The sequence below is a fragment of the Pteronotus mesoamericanus genome, unplaced genomic scaffold (genome assembly GCF_021234165.1).
Source record: "Pteronotus mesoamericanus isolate MK-2021 breed Mesoamerican mustached bat unplaced genomic scaffold, CSHL_Meso_final contig_50, whole genome shotgun sequence".
Lineage (NCBI taxonomy): Eukaryota > Metazoa > Chordata > Mammalia > Chiroptera > Mormoopidae > Pteronotus > Pteronotus mesoamericanus.
In genome coordinates this window covers 21,865,659-21,889,799 of record NW_026555186.1, presented here as the reverse complement: position 1 = coordinate 21,889,799, position 24,141 = coordinate 21,865,659, and the positions used below count along the sequence as shown (strand labels likewise).

General features: G+C 36.1%; 1 protein-coding gene across 6 annotated transcripts in view; it reads right to left on the bottom strand.

Moving 5' to 3' along the window:
- ERBIN (erbb2 interacting protein) overlaps positions 1-24,141 on the bottom strand; it is a 125,308-nt gene that overhangs the window by 58,727 nt on the left and 42,440 nt on the right. For all 6 annotated transcript variants that reach the window (XM_054578427.1, XM_054578429.1, XM_054578432.1 and 3 more), the window contains exons 2-4: positions 17,584-17,631; positions 10,660-10,857; positions 7,511-7,628 (exon numbers count right to left, since the gene is read on the bottom strand). In XM_054578427.1, the coding sequence (XP_054434402.1) occupies positions 7,511-7,628; positions 10,660-10,848 (307 nt within the window). In that variant the 5' untranslated portion in view covers positions 10,849-10,857; positions 17,584-17,631. The remainder of the gene's footprint in view (positions 1-7,510; positions 7,629-10,659; positions 10,858-17,583; positions 17,632-24,141) is intronic.

The window sequence follows — 24,141 nt, the reverse complement described above, 5'->3', positions numbered from 1 at the left end:
AAGGTCAAAACACAACAGAAGACTAAAGAACTATACAGACAAAAGGAAACCAAGGGACCTGACTGTGGTAGATATCCAAACCTCCTCCTCTTCTTACTCCTACTACATACTTCAACTGAGAAAATCTGAACAGGACTGAGAGACTGTATCAATGTCAATATCCTACATTGTTCAATAATATTGCAAAATGTTACCATTGGGAGAAACTAGGTAAGAACACAGGACCACTCTGCAATATTCCTTCAAACTGCATGTGAATCTACAATAATCTCAATAAACATTTCAATTAAAAAGACCTGGGCTCAATGATTCCTTAAGTAAAGGTTTTACTATTGTTGTTGTTCTTATTACAAATTCAATTTCTCTACCAGTTTTGAGATAATTCATTTTTTCAATTTCAGTTATAGTAAGTTTTACTAAAACTTTTTGCTGGAACTTAAGAAGTTCATTCAAATCTTCAAATCAGGAAATGTAAATATTGATGGATATTGAATGATATAAGCTAATTATTGTTAGCTGTTGCTCTTAAGTGTTTTAATAGTAGAGTGTTTTCATCTTGAAATACATGTATGAAAGGTCGTGATTTGCTTTAAAATAATCAGAGGTGGCAAAGTAGGAGTTATACATGATACTACAACCTATTCATAAATGTTGAAGCTAGCTGATATATACACATCACATTTATTATTTTTTTCTCTACTGTAAATGCTTGAAATATTCCACTATAAAAGACAACCACTGTTCGGTCACTAAGAACAGACAGCAGGATTAACAGAAAAGAACTTTAAAATAGCTATTGTATGCACCCCTAGGTTCATCGCAGCATTATTCCTGCTGGCCAAAACATGGAAACAACCAATGTGCTCTTCAGTAGATGACTGGGTAAGGAAGACGTGGCACATATATACAATGGAATACTACTCAGCCATAAGAAAAGATGAAACAGCCATTAGCGACAACATTGATGGAACTTGAGAGTATGATGCTAAACGAAATAAGTCAGGCAGAAAAAGTTATGAACCATATGGTTTCACTCATATGTGGGATATGAAACTGAAAGCAACAAGTGAACAGACAAGAAAAACAAACAAACAAAAATTCATAGACAGTCAAAGACAACAGTATGGTGGTTACCGGAAGGAAGGAAGGTAGAGGGGCCAGTAAGGGATAAAGGGGAACAAATATATGGTGATGGAATATAATTTGACTTTGGGTGGTGGGCAAACAATGCAATATACAGATCATGTATCAAAGAAATGTATGGCTGAAGCCTATATGATCTTATTGTGTTAACCATTGTCACCCTAATAAATTTAACAAAGTTTAAAAATCTAAAAAAATAGCTATTGTTCTTGAAGAGCAAAAATGAACAAAATGATAGGAATAAAAAGTCAAATATAAAAAATAATGGAAACTTTACAAATGAAAAATATAATATCAGAATGAGAAGTCCACAGAACAGACTAAAATAAGATTAGACACTGTAGGAGAGAAGTTCAGCAAGCCAGAAGACGTGGCAAGAGAAACTAGCCAATTTGAAACACAGGAGGGGGCAGGGGACTACTAGAACATCAAGTGTTTTCCCATAGCTGGTAATCTATTATTTATATTTATACATTTTGTCATGTAGAAATTTCATTCCTTTTCTGCTATGATTTTATGTTAAAGAAAAAATCTTTTCTACCCTGAAGTCCTCCACTCTGTAATTGTAATTTTTCGTTTTTCATCACTGTCTGTAATGCATCTGCAATTTATTTTAGAATATACTGTAAAGTCTCTATTTTTTACAATTTCCCATGTAAATGCATTGTGTCAATATTTATAAAATCTTTGTTTTCCCTATTCCATTGATTTGTAGAGGCCCCTCTGTCATATTACAAATTCTCACATGGTTATGTTGCTGGACAGCCCTTTCTGTTACACTCCTGCTGAACTATTCCACTTTTATAGTTTCCCTCTGCTTGGGTCATGCTGCAGATTTTCTATTATTTTCTATGGTGATAGATTGGTTATATTAAAGGCCTTACTCCCTATTTTACTCTCTGCAATTCAATGTTCCAGTCTCTTCCATCAAAATGTGAAGTGTGACACATGAAATCAATAAAAATTTTTTAACCAGTGTAACCCCAATTAATTCAATAGAAAAGTTTTTTAAAATATGAAGTGTAATTTCTCTAATCCTGATCTGGGCTCAACCATCTGTTCTGCCTTGGCCAATGAAACTTTAGTGCAGTTGATGAAATCAAGTGTACAAAAAAGGCCCTGGCTAATTTCCACTGGTTCTCAGGTCCCTCTTACTGTCCTCTTACGGCGTGAGAGAGCATGCCTGCGGGGTGCCTGGGCTGGCGTGCAGAAGGGTGAGAGCCACTGCGCAACCACTTATGTCATCCCAGCAGGATTCTCAAGAAGTTCTTAAACAGTCTTTATTTAGTTTTATTGTTAAAATTTATCACTCTTGGTGAGACTTCCAGCAAAGGTGGCAGTGTAGACAGACATAGTTCACCTCTTTGCACAACCACATCAAAATTACAGAACTTGAATTTTATCTTGAGTTACCTCTTAATTGTCTAATGATTTCAACTATCTGTTCCTTTTTCAAACATTCTCACTTGATTTCACTAGTGCTCCTTCTTTGTGATAAACTCTTAAAAAGAATTTGACACTGTTGTTCAAACTTAATAAAAACCACTAGATTAGATATTATAAAACATGGCTATCCTGTTCATATTACTCTTGTTAGGTACAGAAGAATTCTTTCTTCACTGCCAGAAAAGAAAAAAAAATACCTCGTTACATCTAGAAGCTGGCCTGGGACTATGATCTAACCTTTGGTCTTATTATGAACTAGTTGCCTTGCATTCAAAGGATGGCCTTAGTATTCTATTGAGGTAAACATTTCACAGAATATCAACAGCAGACTAGGTTATTCTTTGACCATGACAAATCAAGACAAAAGCTAATTTATAATCATGACTGAACAAAAAATATGAATATTGTCAAAGCCACAAGATACCAACCAATCCCTTCTCCCTACTAATGAATGACTGCTGTTTCTTTATCAATTATAGCTTTAGCCTCCTTATAATCTGTTCTCCATATAGATGTGATCTGTTAGGATTTCAAAGTATAGAATGGCCCCTAATTCTTGACAGCATCTGATCAACAGCAAACCTTCATATTCTTAAACCCTCCAAAATCACGAAACAAAATCCCAAATTGTACGACAAGCTTTTTTTTTTTTTTAAACTCCCTCTGAGACACCCATTCAAAGCCCTTGGCGGGGGTTATTGCTTACGCATCAAGTAATACACCCAAATTGTTCAATCAAACATAAATTCCTGGTGATCTCTACTTGGAGCGCATCAATACTGCAATATCCAATGGAAGAATGTTAAGTCAGTAGTGGTTACTTACTGTTTCTTCACTTCAAATGCTATGGTAATAAACAGTATTGCATTTAACACTAGGTTGTGGTCAAAAAAGGCTACACCAGAAAGGCAAACTCAAATGATTATATTGGCCAGGGGGATCATACGATGTATGATTTGGATCAGGTATAAAACAAAGAGTGGTAAGGACTACAGTAAGGCACAACGAGTGCACACCCCAGTTAGTTTACATTATTAACAAACTTGGCAGTGACTAATGATACCCAGTCTAAGTAAGTTTTAAGTTCCAACTCAATTCCGCTAACAGAAAGACCTAAAGCAATGATTTTCAACTCACAGCACATATAAACTAATTACTAAAATTCTGCGGCACCCCCAAAAACTATGTTTTGTTGACCTGACAAAAATATAGGTATAATTTTGATTCATTCGTATAAGATAGCTACTGTTGTGTTGGCTGTTGTCATTTTTTCATTTGATAATCTATCGGAAAAGAGGTCAGTGCCTCTGACCAAATAATCAGGTATTGCATGTTTTAAAAATTCTTGCAGCACACTGGTTGAAAATCGCTGATATTAAGCTACTCTTTCTAGGTTCTCTGCCTTGTAATTCCTAGCTTTTTATTCAGTGTGTTCAAACAATGGAATTAATAACTATGAAGTCTTCATTTCTTTTATCTCCCCTCCCCACCAGCTTTCCCTATCAACCACTTTGGCAGACGTTTTAATCATTAACCTTATTGGTCTTCTCAAGAAGATAGGTCATTTGAACACAACAGATAATTTCTTCAACACCAGGTGCTATTTAAAATGGCTTGGAATAGCAGCTTGGTAACCTTTTTCTTGCTTTAAAAAGCTAACAATAACCCAAAACTTTGGAGACAAATGGGGAGAGCAGATTACTACTCATAAATTAACACATAAGTTTTTACCATAGAATGGAAATGATGACAAAAATGAATTCCTTAAGAAATAATGACAAATATTAAAACCTTAAATGTATATACTTCCTATACACAGACTAGTCCAAAATGTGGTTAGCAGTCTTAAAAGGCAGGCACAGAGATGGTAATATTGATAATACTACATACAGACCAACTGAGATTTAGATTAATTCCCCAGTATAATAGAAACAATAAACAAAAAAGCAATCATTAAAGTTCAATTCTTATTCCTAAAAAAGTGTTTCAGTCACTAAATCATACTACCTGGCCAGCTGAAAAACCCTGTAAGAGCTATGCAAAAGATTAGAAACTAAGAAAAATCTAAAAGCAAAGATGATAACACAAGTGCCTTTAAATAAACACAGCTTGTGGAAACACAAATCATGTATGCCACAATGTTTCCTGCCTCCCTCCAAGCAGTGCATACAGCTAATGAATATGAAAATGGTATCCAGGGTGCGGGAAAGTGGTGCTGGGAAAATAGAGACAACTGTACTTGAACACCAACTTAAAAAAAAGAAAAAACTAAAAACAGTATCCAGCATATTAAGATATACTAGAATACTGTCAGACTGAATTGATATGAACACCTAAAAGAAGAAAACACAAGAGCTCAGTTAACAGGTTACAACATCTTACTCAATATTTAACATGATTAAATGTTATAATAAATAATTTGGAGGTAATTCAATCTTCTCTCTCAGAACATAAGATAAAACTCCCACCCATCTCTAAATTGGTGGTCATCTGAATACTAAAAATATAAATAATTTCAAAATCTAATACTACTTTCATTTACTAACCTTTCTCTCTTTTCTTTTTTTTTTTTTTATAGTTGGCATACAGTAGCGTTTGTTATGTGGTGGTTTATTATTTATACCAGGCTATACTATTCCATCCCTCAATAATTTTGCATAGGGCCCTCCTGTGTTGAGTATTTCTTCATTTAGCAACTGCTTCTTGACCACCTAGCATTACGCCCGTATTCTACAAGCCGGGAAAACACTGGTGCAGGAGAATGACATCCTGGTCCAGTAATTCCTCCTTATGCTTTCAGACCTTTCTTAACACTGCTAGTCCTAGAACACTCTGTGCTACCATTTCTTGTAATATTATTCTTCTCAAGTTTAAATCTCATTTATTTCTTATTTTTTGCTTAAAAATTTTTTTAATTGAATTTATTGGAGTGACATCAGTTAATAAGATTATATAGGTTTTCGGCTCTGGCCAGGCAGCTCGGTTGGTTATCATCTCACACACCAAACTCAGGGTAGGCACACACTTAGGTTTTAGGTTTGATCCCTGGTGGGGAGTTTACAGGAGACAACTGATCGATGTTTCTTACATCTGTGTTTCTCTCTCTCCCTGCTCTCTCCATCGCCACCCTCCATCTCTCCTAACCCTCTCTCTCTAAAATCAATAAACATATCCCTGGGTGAGGGTTTTTAAAAAAATATATAGTTTTCAGGGGTACAATTTTATAATACATCACCTGTACACTGCATTCTGTATCCAGCACCCAAGTGTATATTACTCTAATTCCCTTGTTTCACTTATCAACTAATCATGCTATAGAGCTAATGATTACTAAGGGACTCCACAATAAGACTGTCATTTTCTTGAAAGCTGGGTAGAGATGTTTTTTATTAAGTTGTGCACAACGAATGCTAATAGTGCCTGACTGATAATCATTCACTTAAATACATGGAATAGACACACATAAGTATTAGGTGAATACTGCTTGGACAGAAATAAAAACGAGTCTAAAATATAGTTTTCTTCCATTGTTTACTACAAGTATACAGTATTTCAGCTCCCTTTGGCTTTTACAGTCATCCTGGGAACCTGCCTCCTAATTCTGTTTTACAGGGAATAAAAGCAATTTCAGTACAAATAGCTAACTTTATTTTTTTTATTTTATATTTTTCCTGCTTACCTCTCCAGAATCCACTAGTGCCACTTTGCTCCACAGGACCAGTGACAAAGGCTCCCTCCTTGACCACATTTTAGCCCGGCCCCTCTGAGCCCTCTTCTTTTTTATTCCCATCCTGCCATCCCCTCCCATTTGACAACCATCAGCTTTTCTCTATTATCCATGCATCTGTTTATGCTTTGTTTTTATAGATTCCACATATAAGGGAAATCATATGGTATTTGTCTTTGTCGTCTGACTGACTTCACTTCGCAAAGTAACCTCTACAATGTTGCAAAGGGCAAAGTTTCAATCATTTTTATTGCTGAACAGTATTTTATTTTTTATATATATAAAAAAATAAGTTGGGGAAGAAGCAGGATATAAATGAATTCAAATAATAAAATTTAAAACATTTTATTTAAAACAATATATAACAGAAAATTTTTAACTGCAAAGTTAAATGATTCATTTTAAAAAGGTTAAAAAATGTGTATTTTCAATCTGCGGCTCATAATCCACATATGCAGAGAGTGAAATAAATTTATATACAACTCTAAGATTGGTCAAGACCCCTAAGCCCCACAGTCCCCATATTATTCAAGGGTCAACCAAACTAGCTTTAAACCTAAAATTTATTGGTTATTGACAACTGAAACTCAATAACACACTAATCACTATAACCCTAACCTGAACCTACAGTGAATATAAATACATTATATGTACATAAATCTTCCTTAAAGAGGATTTATTTCTTAAAACTGAAGTGTTAAATTTAATCATTTTCCTACAAAATATAAATTTAATTGTTTGATAGAGCTTGCCCACAACTAAGATATTAGGATTCAATAAATGAAGGCATGCAATAAATTTATATATTTCATTTTAAAGTAACTTTTGTTTTTTGATGAAGATATGTACACATAATAGTTAGTTCGTTTACCAAAGTAAATTGTTAATTGTGAAGACAGGATGACTCTTTTAATCTGTTCTAAAGTGGTTTTCATAGTAAGTCCTGCAAGTATCACAGCATTTTAACTAAAAGGTCATTCTAATTCTTTTACACTTATTCTCTACCTTGCTTAGAGCTCTTATAGATCACTTATATATAAATTTTACATATAGGAAAGCTAATATGACAATACATTATAATCAGACTTTTTATTTTTATTTGTTAAAACACAAGAGAAATCTTAATAATACAACATGTTCCCAAGTACAAAAAGTTGGTGGGGGTTGGGGGACGGAGTGGGGAGAGAATCTTACCATTCTTGCTGACATCCAGTTCCCTGAGATTAATCAGATTTGCAATAGATGCTGGTAGTGTTGTTAAATCATTGTCTGGCAAACTCAGTTTGTGTAGAGATTGACAGTTAAAAAGTTGCTATTGAAACAAAGGAAGAAAGAACTGTGATTGTTACTTAAGTTCCCTTAAAAGTTTCATCTATTCACCTTTATACAAATAAATACTATTATTAAAAATGAATGTTATACCTACATAAATACCAGGAAAGATTTCTTATTGTTTTATGCTGTTATGAACCTGAACTCAATCTAAGCACTCAGAATGATTTACCATCCTCAAACTTCTATCCTAAGCAAAATGCATTTAGTGAGAATAAGTATATGGATGTATTCTCTGTTGAGGTAGTAAAAAATAAGTGGCTGTTAGATATTTTAAATTTTGGAGCTTCTATTTCAATCACCCTTATTTCCAAAATAAAAATTTACATAAAGTAAGTACAACGGATTTAAAATTACTCAAAATAGCCCTGGCGGGGTGCCTAGGTTGGTTGGAGAATCATCCCAGTACAATAAGGTTGCAGGTTCAATCCCCATATAAGAAGCAACCAACGAATGCATAAATAAGTGGAACAACAAATTGATGCTTTTCTCCTCTCTCTTACACTCACTCTCTCCTTTCCTCCCTCTCTCTAAAAATCAATTAAAAATTTAAAAATAAATAAAATTACTCAAAATATAGAATTCTGGTATGAGAGAACAAAATAAACATGGAAGCAAGTATTTTGTTACGCTAATCACAATAATTAAATGTGACCTTAAAATATATTTACCAAAAGTAGTAGGTAAATGGGCCACTTCTAAGTTTCATACCAAGATACCTGTATAGAGCACAGAGGATTTTTAGGGCAGTGCAAATTATCTTGTTTGAGACCATAATGATGGATACACGTCATTCATTATGCATATGTCCAAACCCATAGTTTCAAGCATAAAGCCTAAAGTAAACTATCAACTTTGGGTGATTATGATTTTTCAACATAGGTTCCTCAATTGTAACATATGTACCATTTTGGTGGGAGATGTTGATAGAATGGTGGAGGGCAGGCATGTCTGGGGACAGAGTAGGTATATGGGAAATCTTTCCTGTTAATATTGTTGTGACTCTAAAACTGTTACAAAAAAGTGAAGTCTTTAGAACAACAACAACAACAACAACAACAAACTATTGTCAGAATGGCATAATGAATAATGAATGCTATTTAAGAAGAGCATTCTCCCAAAAATGGAAAATTGTTAGGTATAAGAGATCAGTTATTTGCACTATCATAGCAAGCCTCTGTCTTTCCAATAATCCCCTGACTGAGACCTTACTGGAGGTGATTAGAAACTTGGTCTTCCTCTACATTCTCCAGAACTATCTAGGAAAGATAAATTATTTGCTGAAGAACAACAGAGAAGGATAAATTATATTATAAAGCACCTTATCATAACCTAGGGAAGTAATTCATAAACATGCAAACCACAACCTTTAATACTTTATATGTTGCCATATGTAGATTTCTTTAGAAGACAACCTAGGATGGCACTGGATTTTAAAATGTTTCTACTACTGGCCACTGAAAGAAAAGTATTTTTTAAAACACTGCCACCCAGTAAGGTATACACACACACAAATCTAAAACAAGTACTTCATGTAACAATAGATACATGCAACACACTCTATTTTCTATTCCATTAAAGTTAGGGTTGTCAGATGAAATACAGGATGCCTGATTAAATTTGGATTTCAGATAAAGAATAATTTTTTAGTAAAATCATGTCCCATATATTGCATAAGACACTCTAATATTGAAAAATTATACTGTTTATCTGAAAATTGTTTAACTGGGTATGCTATATTTTTATGTTCTAAATTTGCCAGTCCAAACCAGAGCCTGTTATTTGGAAATGCACACATATTAAACTGATTTTTAAGCCACCCATGTGTCCAGGCACAGTTTGAAAAACACTGTTTGGGTGATAAATGATTCTAACAATTAAATTAAAGCTACTGCAGTTTTTCCATTAAAAAAAAAATAAAGACAAGACATTGAGAGGGAATAAAGAAGGATTAAGATTTAAGGGAAAAAAGTAGTTACTGAAAAATTTTAGCTAATAAGTTGATAATATGAAACATTTCAAGGCAACAAACCAATTTGCTCCTAGTTGTTTCTATATTTCAGAAATATTAAGTCCTTTTAAATCTTTTCAAACAAACTGAAATGGGGTAAACAGAATTTTATCTCAAAAAAGGTGTCTAACCAAATTATGTGATATTTTTAAAAATGTATCTTTAATTATAATACTGTAGATGTTTTATAAAAACTAGAAAAAGAAATTCTTTTCTTTTGGTTGTAATTGATTTTAGAGAGAGAAAGGAAGGAAAGGAGAGAGAGGGAGATAGAAATGTTGATTTGTTGTTCCACTTATATATACATTCACTGGTTGATTCTCATGTGTACTGACCAGGGTTCGAACCTACAACCTTAGCTTATTGGGGATGATATTCCAACCAGCTGAGCTACTTCGCTAGGGAAAAAAGAAAACTAATTTCAACTCTTTGTCTAGTTAAGTCTATTGCCTGCAGAAGTTGTGTAGTCTTATTTTCTACCTTAGTGGCTGTAACAACACTAGAATTAAATACAAAATATTAAGTTACAGTAGAACCTCAGTTCTCGAACTTAATTTGTTCCAGAAAGCTGTTCAAGAAGTGATCTGTTAGAAAACTGAATCATACTCCTACTTGCATGCATTCTATCCTTTGTTGCCAGAGGCCTGTGACTGACCATACAGGTATCAGCAAAAAAGGGCTGTCGGGTCTAGAACCAAAGTTTTGTTCAACAACCAAAATATTTTTTCTGCGAACAACTTGGTGGAGAACCAAACTGTTCCAGATGGAAGAACTGAAGTTTGATTGTATTTCCACAAATATTCAAGCAGTTAACATGAAGAGACAGGGGTTAAAAATTTGATTTTAAAAATTTGTGACGTGTGCTCATTACTTAAGATAAAATTAAACAAAAAATACGGAAACACATATATATCAGCAGCATTATGGGAACATTAGGACTATCATATCCTAAGACATGAAAATAACCAAAAACAAATCTTGAGAGACAGTATTAACATACCTTTGGAAGCTCTTCAATCTGATTTGCATCCAAATAGAGCTCTTCCAAAGTTTTTTCAAAAGTAAAAATTTCTTTGGGAACCTGTTCCAAACTGCAATGAGAATAATCAAGAGTAGTGACAGTCTCCTCTTCCCCTCGTAGGCATCGACAGGGTACCAACCGCACAAACAAACTTCGTTTTGTAGTCATTTTTAGACACTGCAATATTCAAATAACAGTAAATTTAGTTAAAACATACATAATAATTTTTTAAAACAAGTTATTCTAATTCACTTATCACAATTTATATATCACAAATAAATACCTCCACTCCTACACCCAAGGAAATGCACTTAACATTGCTGTACTATACAATTTATATACACTGAATTTCAAATTGAACTTAAGTATTTCTGTACTTTAGAAAATGATGATTAAGTAATCATTTATATGCTTCTACAAAACCATGCTTTATGAGTTTTACTCATCCTCAACAAAACCCTAATACAACAAAGATATTTCTTTAATTTGTGACTAAGAACTGCTTTTTAATTAAGAACCTGACTACATGCAGTTTTGAGTGGGATGAAAATGAGGATACAAAGATATTTTCAAGTATTCCTCACCAGCCACGAGAATCAATCACCCTTTAAGTTTTCTATGATTTTTTTCACATCAAAATTCCAACCTATGTCAAGTATATTTTGTTCAATGAAGTAGTAGTCTTTTAATTTTCTAAAGAACTTACAGGTCTTATACTTGTAAAAGGTTATACACTAGAGAATAAACCTTGCTTCAGTAATGTATAGACTTCATTATTTCAAACTAAGTGAGAGAAAGGTTCAGTTGTGAGATAGTGAAAATTCTCAAGGCTAATTTTGTTAAGAATACAATGTACGTATATAGGTTAGTTCTAACTAAGCTAAGATTACATTAGCCAAGAAAAGCCCATTTCAATAAAAAAGACTAACTGCTAATTAGTGTTACCAAAACTTTGTAAAATAATAAACTTGTGGTAGTGTATTAGATTATTTTTAACCAGGGACAAGACTAGGTTGAAGCCAGCAAGGCAAATGGCTCTAGCACAAAAAATAAGGAGGCACTAAAAAAAACTCTAATCACATTTAATATTTTAATGCAATATATTTTTTTAAAAATCGAAAACAATCCATTTATGAACAAAATGGCTAATTTTTAAATAAAACAGGATTAGCATTAATGATTTTTTCTTTTGCCTCAGGTTCCAGTATGTCTCTGCAAGGCACTGCTTCTAACTCTTCCCATTCAAATTATATGGTATTTGTAAAGTGTTTATCTACAATAGGATAAGTGCTTCCTTGGGAATCTTGTTAAAGATCTGGCTATCCTTACTCAATCACCATGTGCCACACAATAAGTTCTTTAGATAAACTACATGCATTATTTTTATATAGCTTTTTAAGAAATGTACCATTATCTCTGTTTTTCTACAAAGAAACTGATTTTGTGCTTTTACTGCACTATATTGCTTCTAAATATATATTGATACACTTGTACTCAGGTGCTCAAAATGATTAAAATATCGACAGGTCTTTACTACATATTTTTTTAGGGTTTACAAAAGTGAACTACTCAGGGATCCAGGACGCACTATGCCCATATATGGCACCTTGACTTCCTGAAATTGAAGAAATTTGAGAAAACAGCAAAAATAGCAAGGCCACCCTGACCTCATTCCACCATTCTCCCCTGAAGGGGGCATAATTCTTCAGGTGAAAAGTGCCCTCTTGTATGCAGAGGAATACAGCCTTACCTCTGGAGACAAAGGAGAAGGATCCTAACAAACTGGACTTGCTACATTCCCTAGTTTTATCAATTATGCCATTATAGTTGTCCCAATTTTCTCCCCTTTGCCCTCCTTCACTCAGCACCCCCGACTCCTTTAGACCATCCCCCCACTGTTCATGTCCACAGGTCATGAGTGCAAGTTCTTTGGCTACTCCACTTCCTGTACTGTACTTTATAGCACCATGGCTATTCCATAACTACCTATTTGTATTTCTTAATCCCCTCACCTCTTCACCCATTCTCCCAAACCCCTCTCCCATCTGGCAACCATCAAAACACTCTGTCTCCACAGTTCTGTCTCTGCCCTTTTTGTTGACTTAGTCTGTTTTTTAGATTCAATAGTTTATAGTTATGTACTCATTGCCATATTAATGTTCATAGTTTTGATCATCTTATTCTTCATAAGTCCCTTTTACACTATAATAATGATTTGGTGACAATCAACTCCTTTAGTTTTTTCTTGCCTGGGAAACTCTTTATCTGCCCTTCGATTCTAAGTGATAGCTTTGCTTGAAAGAGCAATCTTGGCTATAGGTCCCCTGCTTTTCATCACTTTGAATATTTCTTGCCAATCCCTTCTCGTCCACAAAGTTTCTTCTGAGAAATCAGCTGGCAGTCTTATGGGATCTCCCCTGTACATAACTAACTGCTATTCTCTGGACGCTATTAAGATTCTCACTTTATCTTAACCTTTGGCATGTTAATTATGATGTGTCTTGGAGTAGGCCGCTTTGCATACACCTTGTTTGGGACTCTCTGTGCTTCCTGGACTTGCATGTCTTTTTCCTTCACCAAATTAGGGAAGTTTTCTTTTATTATTTTTTCAAATAGATTTCCAATTTCTTGCTCTTTCTCTTCTCCTTCTAGCTCCCTATGAGGCAAATGTTGGACCTCTTGAAGTTGTCCCAGAGGCCGCTTACACTATCCTCATTGTTTTGGATTCCTTTTTCTTCTTCATGTTCTGATTGGTTGTTTTTTTGGTTTCTTATGTTCCAAATCATTGATTTGATTCTTGGCTTCATCTACTCTACAGTTGTTTCCTTGTAAACTGTTCTTTATAATCAGTTCATGTACCCTTCATTTTTGACTGGTACTCACCAAGTTCCTTAAGCACCCTTATAATCAGTGTTTTGAACTCCGCTTCTGATAGGTTACTTATCTCTGTTTGGTTTAGTTTTATTTTCTGGAGTTTTGTTCTGTTCTTTCATTAGGCCATGTATTTTTCTTTTGGTCTCCTCATTTTGGCAGCTTCCTGTGTTTGTTTCTATGTATTAAGTAGAACTGCTACGACTCTATGTCTTGATAGCATGGCCTAATATAGCAGGTATCCTGAAAGGTCCAGTGGCAGAGCCTGTCCTAGAACCCAAGCTGGGTGCTAAAGGTGCACTATACATGTGGGTTGAGTACCCTCCTATTATAGTTGAGCCTTGACTGCTGTTGGCAGATCAATGGGAGGGATTTATCCAGGCCAGTCAGCTGCAAGGACTGGCTATGACCACTGACCACCAACCTCTGCACTCCATGGAGGATTAGATGTGCAGGGGCAGGGTGGTCATACTCCGATGTCACCTGTAGCTGTCCACTGGGCATACAGGCTTTGAGGTTTCCCAGATCGTGCAGGCAAGCTCAACTACCACCTGTGTTTTGCCTGGAGCCATCCTGCATGACCTACAAAGCAATCTGCAGATGATTGCTGCTTGTGCTGGACTTGGAAATTCCCAGTCAAAGCCAGGATGTGAATTTAGGCTGGCTGCTGCTACTGACAGGCCTGAGGCCACTTAGCCAGAGACATAGGAAGTCAGGGCTCACTGAGGCTGGCTGGCACTTGTTTGAGAGGATTCAGAAAGATGTGAAGCATGAGCCTACATAAGCCATTCATATGGAAAAGCCATTGTTAACAGTTTGGGCAGGCCTGTAAGTTGGGTGGGGCTGAGCCTAAGGCAAATAGTGTTAGCCAGGTTGCCGCAGCTTCAGTTACGGCAGCAGCCTACCTGCTCTGTGGCTTAGTGGGGGTCAGGTTCTGAAAAGGAACAGTGGCCTCTGCCCGCCTATCTGTCTGGAAGAAAGCTGTTCCCCAGCTCTCTCCCTGAATGTAGACACTTCAGTTCCTCTCCATATGCCACTGGTGCCTTTCAAGCTGCTATGCTAGTGCTGGAGCTCAGAGGGAATGAGTCTCAGTAAGTCTGCGTATGGGTTCTTTAACAGGAACTTCTTGGGAATCGAGCCATTTCTTCCACCAACTTAATTTCCACTGGTTTCTTCAGCCAGAAGCTATGGGGACTTATCTTCCTGGCACTGGAACCCTGTGCTGGGAGGCCTGGTATACGGCTGGGACCCCTAGCTCCTGAGATGTCCCTCCCAAATTTCTGTATGCCACACATGGGTGTGTCACAAGCCCATTCAGTATCTCCGGGTCCCTACCCTCCCACCAGTCTGGATGGATGTGGATTCTTTTATTCCATAGATGTCAGACTTCCATTCAACTCAATTTCTGACAGTTCTGGGTGATAGCTGTTGTCTAGTTATAATTTCAATGTGGTTGTGCAAAGAGGCAAGCTGTGTTTACCTACACCTCCATCTTGATTGCAGGTCCGGTGAGCTATCATATTTATATATGACTGTCCACTCTTCATCAAGCTTAGCATAAGAATACTCATGTTTAACAGTTTCTTTGGGTCTTCATTCCTGTATGAAGGGCTCACATGGCACATAAAACTTATCTTAAATAAATCTTCGTCAGTTTAATTTCAAATCCAAGCAGGAACCCAAAGAGGGTTGAGAAAATTTTTTTCTTCTCCTACACTATGAGGTGAAACATCAAATGTTTCTACCTAAACTCTTTGTTTCATGGGAAGGTAATACACAGGAAGGTGACTACAGTTAATAATACTGTATTGCATATTTGAAAGTTGCTAAGAGAAAAGATCTTAAACATTCTCATCACAGGAAAAAAAGAGTTTGTAATTATGTGTGGTGATATATGTTAACTTTATTGTGGTGATCATTGTTATTTATACAAATACCAAATCATTATGATGTAAACCTGAAACTAACATAATGCCAATTATACCTGAATTTAAAACAATAATGAAAAATCTTGCCAAAAAATAACCAGAAAAGTTTACTGAATGCTTACTAACCATCTATATTTAGACAAAGGGGTTTACTCAAAAGAATAAGCAGTGCCAGGTGGTTCAGTTGGTTGAAGCATCATCCCATACACCAAAAGGTTGCAGGTTCAATTTCTGGTCAGGGCACATACATAGATTGTGGGTTAGATCTCCACATGTTGGGGTACATGAGGGAGGCAAATGATTGATGCTTCTCTCTCACATCAATATTTTTATATCTCTCTAAAAATCAATAAACATACTCTGAGGTGAAGATTTTTTTAAAGACTAAGCAGTTTTATTGATAATATATTTGATAATATAAATTTAATAATAAATTGTAAAAGGGTAATTTAGTTTTTACTTGTGTGTTTTGAGTTAAAAAAGATTCCAAAATATAAAATGTTTTGTTTAAGAGATCCTAAGACTTCAGTTGATAATGAATTAACGGGACACCTAAGAACAATGGGCAAGAGTTCTCATCTGCTCTGTCCAATATGGTAACTACCAGACATCTTAACTTTAAAATTCAAGTTAAACCAAAAAAACCTTTAAATCTACTTTCTCAGTTGCACTATCTTTTAAATGCTCAGTGGCCACATCTGGCTATGGCTACTATACTGGATAAGAGAAGATATAGAACATTTCTATCACTGAAGTTCTATGGGACAACAATGGTGAAATGTCTCAAACTATTCTGGTTTATCATAACTACTGTGCTTATATTTATATTATATGACAGTATCCAAGAACTTGAAAGATATGGCCTAAAAATCCATTTTCCAGAAATCCTAATGGATTTGGGAGTATAATTTCTGAGAAAGGACATGAAATGCTACTATGAAAAATATGTAATTTTAAAAAGGTCTATTTTACGTTATACTCTGTGCAGGGCACTTAAAGTATAAGGCACTTTAGAGGGCAGAGTAATTACTAGTGAAGGTAACGACCTCCAAGATTTTCCTGTAGTGCAAATCATGAAGAGATCATGTGGCAGACAGATGTTCAGAAACTGCAGAATTCAGAAGAGAGGATAAATTCAGAAAAGGAATTAGATGCTTATTCTAGGAAGCTACAAAAAAGTTTATATCTAAATGAAAACTTCCCGTGGACGCAGGCTATGAAGAGAGCAGCTTAGACCTCATATTAAATACAGTGAGCCTTGAGCCCGTACAAAATGGACCCCAATTTACCAGACTAAAAGGTTACTGTGTGAAAACGAGGGAATCTTGATTATTGAGGGCACAGGAGGAAAGTACCATATGAGACTGGAATGAGTAGCAACACCCAAAGAGATCCTCCCTTACACAGTATTATAAGAAAGTAAACTATGATCATGAAATGTTAAAGGGACTTATTTAAGAAAAAGATGACGATCAAAACTACGAACAATAAAATGGCAATAAATACGTGTCTATCAAAAAGTGAATCTAAAAATCAAACTAAGCAAACAAGAACAGAGACAGAATCATGGATACAGATAGTGTTTTGATAGTTGTCAGATGGGACAGGGGTTTGGGGGAACAGGAGAAGAAAGTAAGGAGATTAAGAGGTACAAATAGGTAGTTATAGAATAGCCATGGGGCTGTAAAGCACAGTGTAGGAAATGGAGTAGCCAAAGAACTTATATGCATGACCTATGGACATGAACAATGGCAAGGATTGCCTGAGGGAGCAGGGGGTGTTGCTGGTTGAGTAATGGGGGGAAAATTGGGACAACTGTAGTAGCATAATCAATAAAATATAATTTAAAAAAAATAAAAGTAAACCAAAGGAGAATGCGTAGCTTGGACTGAACAGGAAGTGATGGAGACTACTAATTACAATTTTAGTGTTGTGATAACTAAGAGCCACTTCATAAATCAAAGTTAACATGGTAGATGTAAAAATTTTCTAATCAAATGAAGAGGAGCCAGCCGAGAAAAAAGGCGTAATAATAACCCAAACACTTTCTAACAAAAAAAAGAAACAAAACAAAAAAGAGCCAAAAAAAAAAAAAGCTACTTACCACTTGGCTGAATTTATCTCCCTGCTGTTTCTTAACTGAGCCAACATTCTATGGAAATCAAAAAACAAAATGAACAAAAAATTAGACCTTTATGACTTTAAGGAGCATCTTTCCTAATTTCTTATTTACCTCAAAACATAAACTAAAATTCTCAAAAATTCACCAGTGTAAACTGACATACACAAACTCGATAACTTCTAAATATATGGCTAGTTTCTTATCCAATCATTGGATTATTCATAATTCATTTGTAAACTTTTTTTTTCTTTTATTCATTCTACAGAGAGGGGAAGGGAGGGAGAAAGGGAGCGAGAGAAACACCGATATGAGAAGCATCAGTTGGTTGTCTCCTGCATGATCCCTGACCAGAAACCAAACCTGCAACCCTGGGATGTGCCCTGACTGGCAACTGAATGAACCAACAACCTTTCAGTTTGCAGGATGATACCTAAATAACGGAGCCACACTAACCAGGGCTCATTTGTGAACTATTGAGAGTCCTGCTCTATCAAATAATAAATATCCTTCTACCATTAAAATGACAATTGTTAAACTTACTGAGAAATGATTTTTTCCAAGCAAATAAACACTAATCACCAATTATATTTAAATTTAGTAGTTTTTGATGGTTTTACGTGGCGAGAAACTATTAATTTCCTCTCAGATTCTGTTCCTAATTTCCAAGATTTTTCTTCTCTTGGGCTGGTAACAGATCCCACTAAACACCTACTTTTAAGCTTTCCCAAGAGGGCACAGATGGATGACACAGTTAAAATCAATGCCATATACCCAGAAGTCTGCTTTAGAGGTGGAATGAGGGATGGCTCTAGGGAAAAAAAAAAATGTGCTTTTCATATCCAGAACTACATGTAAATGTGATGTCTACTGTGCAACAACCATTCTAGAACCCTAAGTCAACAAGGATAAGGGCTGAAACCCAATTAATAAGGCTGACAGTGTAGAAATACAAAATCAGCTGTGAGGTCTCTAACTGCATTGCTCTTAGAATTAGCTGAATCAATACTACTGCCTAATTTTGGATATCTTGGTTTGTAATAAAACTAAATAATTCTATTTACTTAAGCCATTACTAAGTTTTCTATACCTGTAATCAACATATTCCAAAGTGAGATAACCTGAAACCCAAAACAACAGCATTCATAAAAAGTTATATACATCACAATCTTTCTTAAAAATGCAGTAGTATTAATAAATATGTTTCAGAGTTTTAGAGAGTCAAAGGGTATTTTAGAGAGGATATTTGTCCCTATACTAAATGATTTAGCACTACTGAGTTGTTTAATTTTCTCCACAAATTCTACATATACTACATGCCATAAACAATACTTTGTGGGTACCATGCAAAGGATAGCCACTAACTTTGTCATTCAAGAGACTCTCACATATGTGAGGAATGGAACTGCCAAAAAACTGCGATGGAATAAGACTATGGAAGGAGCATACTGGAGAGAAGAGAGATGAGAGGTTTGTCTTGAGAATCTTTTGTGTGAAATACCTGACAGATGCCCTGGTGGGATCCTGAGTAAGCAGGATATGAGTATTCAGAGACGTAGGAAAGCATTTCAAGCTGAGGATACAAATTTGGATGACATCTGCTTAGAAATGATATTTAAAGCAATGAAATAATATGAAAGCATCAAGAGCATGAGTGTAGATATAAAAAAAGGAAGAGTTCAATAATTAAGCCCTGAATTATTATAAAAATAGGTCAAAAAAAAAGAGAACTGGAAAGGACACTGAAGAAAAGCAGTAGTGAGGGTAGAATATGGATCAAAAGTCACGACAGTGGATTTGTAAGCAGATGAAAATACTCTAGTTAAAGAGAGGAGACCACTGATAATTTTTATAGAGATTTAGGCAGCAATTCAGAATGTACCAGCAAAATCTCTCACCATTAAAAAAGCTACTCATGATTACAAAAACAAAAGAAATGTAGGGTGCAATAGTAGCACTAGCTGAGTAAAATTCACTTGGGGTATTTTTCAAAAGCACAGATGACCACATCTAGAGATTCTGACTTATCCAAACCAAAATGCTGATGTGATTCTTTTTTCCAAAAGTTTAAATAATAACCAACACGTGGTCAATCATTTCATCTATGCTCAATCACCATCTTCTCTCCCTCCTCATCTTCTAGTATTATTTTGACAAACTCTCAGTTTGGAAATTACTACAACAACTAAAGAGTAAAATCACTATAAAGCAGTGATTTTCAACCTTTTTTATGTCATGGCACACACAAACTAAATATTAAAATTCTGTGGCACACCAAAAAATTTATATTTTTTCTAATATGACAAAACATAGATATAATTTTGCTCATTCACACCATACAGCTATTGTTGTGTTGGCTGTTATCATTTTTTAACTTGACAGTCAGAGAAAAGAGGTCTGTGCCCCTAACTAAATAGTCAGGTATTGCATATTTTAAAAATTCTCACAGCACCCTGGTTGAAAATTGCTGCAATAAAGGTTTTCTGAAAACAGTGTATTTCCCTATTGATCTAAAGAGATCACAAATTATACTTGACTAGGTTTCAGAGAAATCTTATGTTGGAGCAATCTTTCTAAATGGGTTCAGAAGTTAAAATGCACAATAAAGGTCTTTAGGCATACCCACAGTTATTAGATGGTATTTAGTGGTTGTGTAAAATCACTTTAATTTAAACATGGTTATCACAGTGTTTGCTAATCTGTACTGGTATACCTGTGTTTAGTTTTGAGGCATTTTATGGACATTATTAACCCATTAATGGTAACTACATGGATAGTAACAAGGAGAATTATGGTGTGAAAAAGAATAAGAATAGGAAGGTAAGAAATTTATGAAATGAAAAAATTATGAACGCTGTATAAGAGCATTTGATTATGAAGGACAAATCAGTAACTAAATGTATAAAATATGCTATGCCTACAACACATACAGTGAGAAATTTGGAAAGGCAGCTGGTGAAAAGAAAACTAAGTTTCACACTTATGGCTATAATATTAGCACAGACAACTGGTCTGATTCTAATCCAGTAGAAAGCTGAGTTTCTTCAATATCAGCCCTATTAATCAAACTTTCATATGAAACCATGGTAAGCTTAAACATGTGTAAAAAAATCTCACTGTTGAATAAGTATTAGACATACATACTGAAGTTACTAAGGAGTTGCCATATTTACAGCAATTTTGTTTTTATTTTACATATAATTTACATAATAAAATGGATAGATCCTTAGAGCACAGCTTGGCAAATGCATACATCCATGTAAGCAATAGCAATTAAAATACAAACTCTTCCCATCATCCCGCAAAGTTCCCATGTACTATTCCAGTTAATGCCCTGAGGCAACCTGACCTGATAAAAAGTAATATATTACAGGGGAGGAATTCTGGTCAAAATGGAAGCATAGGTAAATGTGGCTCACTTCCTCGCACAACCACAGGAAAATGACAGCTAAACTAGAGAACAACTATTACTTAGACCCATCAGAAAATTGAGCTGTATGGAAGTCCAACAACTAAGGAATTAAGGAAACCACATTCACCCAGACAGGTAGGAGAAGTGGAGATGCAGAATGGGCTGGTTCCACACCCACATTTGGTGGATATTAATCAGAGGGATATCTCTGCAGCAAAGGATCCCAGCCCCTCACCAGACTACCTATTCCAGGATTCCAGTGCCAGGAAGATAAATCCCCCTAATTTTTGGCTATTAAAATCAGTGGGGGTTGGGCTGGTGGAAGAAGCTGAAGGATTCTCAGGCATATCGTCTTGGATGGCCCCAAACAAGGACTTACTCAGACTCATTCTCTGGACTCTAGCATCAGGGCAGCACCTTGAAGGGCACTGGTGGCATTCGGGAGGAACTGAAGTGTCTGGCATCAGGGCGAGAGCTGGGGGACAGCTTCTTCCAGGACAGAATTAGAGACAGCAGCCATTGTTCCTTTTCTGAGCCCTCCCATACACAGAGCCACAGTGCAGGGGCACCATATCTGAAACTGTCAACCTGGCTCCAACAGTTAGTCCTTTCCTGACAATTACCTAAGGATCCACCCCACCCAACTTATAGGCCCATACAAGCTGGTAAATATGGCTTTTCCATATGAATGGCTAGGCTAGGCACAGGCTTCAGATTTTCCTAAATCTGCTCAAACAAGCAACAGCTGAGCCCAACCCCGGACCTCTTGCTGAGTGGCCCCAGGCCTGGCACTAGTGGCAGCCATCTGCAGATCAATTCATAGCTTATGCAAGTGGCCCCAGACAGAACACAGATGGTAGCTGACCCTGGCCTGTACCTCGCAGGAAACTCCAGAGCCTGAGCACCCAGCTGACAGCTACAGACCACATTGAAGCACCACCACTGAACCATCCCCACAAGCCACAGAGGGAGGTGGTTGGTGGCCAGTGGTCATAAGCAGTCCTACCAGCTGTCTGGCCTGGGTAAATCCCTCCCATTGACTTGCTGACAGCAATCAAGACTCAACTACAAAAGGAAGGCATACTTAGCCCACACAAAGGAGGCACCTCTAGCACCCAGCTTGGGTAACAGGGGAGGCTGTGCCACTGAACCCTACAGGACACCTACTACATTAGGACATGCTACCAAGACAGGGAATCAAAGCAGCTTTACCTATACATAGAAACACTCACAATGAAGCTGCAAAAACCAGCAGACAAAGAAATGTGGCCCAAATGAAAAGAACAGAACAAAATTCCAGAAAAAAACTAAACCAAATAGAGATAAGTAACCTATCAGAAGCAGGGTTCAAAACATAGGTTATAAGGATGCTCAAGGGTCAACAGCATAAAAAAGATACAGTCAAAAACAAAGGATACACTAATTGAAATAAAGAACAATTTATAGGGAAACAACAACAGAGTGAAAGCAACCAACTATCAAATCAATGATTTGGAACATAAGAAACCAAAAAAAACAACCAATCAGAACATGAAGAAGAAAAAGGAATCCAAAACAATGAGGATAGTGTAAGCGGCCTCTGGGACAACTTCAAGAGGTCCGACATTTGCCTCATAGGGAGCTAGAAGGAGAAGAGAAAGAGCAAGAAATTGGAAATCTATTTGAAAAAATAATAAAAGAAAACTTCCCTAATTTGGTGAAGGAAAAAGACATGCAAGTCCAGGAAGCACAGAGAGTCCCAAACAAGGTGTATGCAAAGCGGCCTACTCCAAGACACATCATAATTAACATGCCAAAGGTTAAGATAAAGTGAGAATCTTAATAGCGTCCAGAGAATAGCAGTTAGTTATGTACAGGGGAGATCCCATAAGACTGCCAGCTGATTTCTCAGAAGAAACTTTGTGGACGAGAAGGGATTGGCAAGAAATATTCAAAGTGATGAAAAGCAGGGGACCTATAGCCAAGATTGCTCTTTCAAGCAAAGCTATCACTTAGAATCGAAGGGCAGATAAAGAGTTTCCCAGGCAAGAAAAAACTAAAGGAGCTGATTGTCACCAAATCATTATTATATAAAATGTAAAAGGGACTTATTTAAGAAAAAACTATGGCAATGAATACATAGCTATCAACAACTGAATCTAAAAAACAAACTAAACAAACAAGAACCAAAATAGAATTACAGACATGGAGAACACTGGGACAGTGGCCAGTGGAGGTCTGGAGGTATGGGGGAAAAGTAAAGGGATTAAGAAATACAAAGTGGGCTCTAGCTGGTGTGGCTCAGTGTATTGAGTGCTGGCCTGCAAACCAAAAGGTCGCTGGTTGAATTACCAGTCAAGGCACATGCCTGAGTTACAGGCCTAGTCCTCAGGAGGGGGTGCACAAGAGGCAACCACACATTGATGTTTCTCTCCCTTCCGCTCCTTCTCCCTTCTTCTCTAAAATTAAATAAATAAAATCTTAAAAAGAAAAAAGAAGTACAAAGTGGTATTTTCAGAATAGGTAGGAGGATGTTAAGAGCCAGTGTAGGAAATGAAGTTGCCAAAGAACTTATATGCATGACCCATGGACATGAATAAAGTAGGGGGGTCAGCGGAAGTAGTCGGGGTCCTGGCTGGAAGGGGGCAAAGGAGGAAAAATTGGGACAACTGCAATAACATAATCAATAAAATATAATTTAAAGAAAGAGTATTATAACCTTTGTGTACAAGTGTTGTAAGAATGCAGGCTTTGGTTCTTATGAGTTAATGTATGGAAGTGAAATTGCTGGGTAATAATTTCTAAGTATGTGTACTTTTATTTTTTTAAACTGATTTTAATATTTAAGATTCCCACAGTTCATTACATTCATAACCAATACTTGATATTCTTAGTCTTTCTCAATTTTAACAATTGAAGTGGATGCATAGAAGTATCTCATTGTATTTTTGTTTAGCATTTCTCTAATTACAAATACCATAGCCTCATCTGTACTTGGACCTCATTTAAATAAAATAATGAACTTCCAGCCTGACATTCTTGGGATAAGACTTTTGGAAAAGGGAGGGATCAAACTGTGTATATGGGAGATATGCAAATTATTGTAGAAAAGCATACACTATTAGAAAACAATTCTCCACTAAAAGCTCACA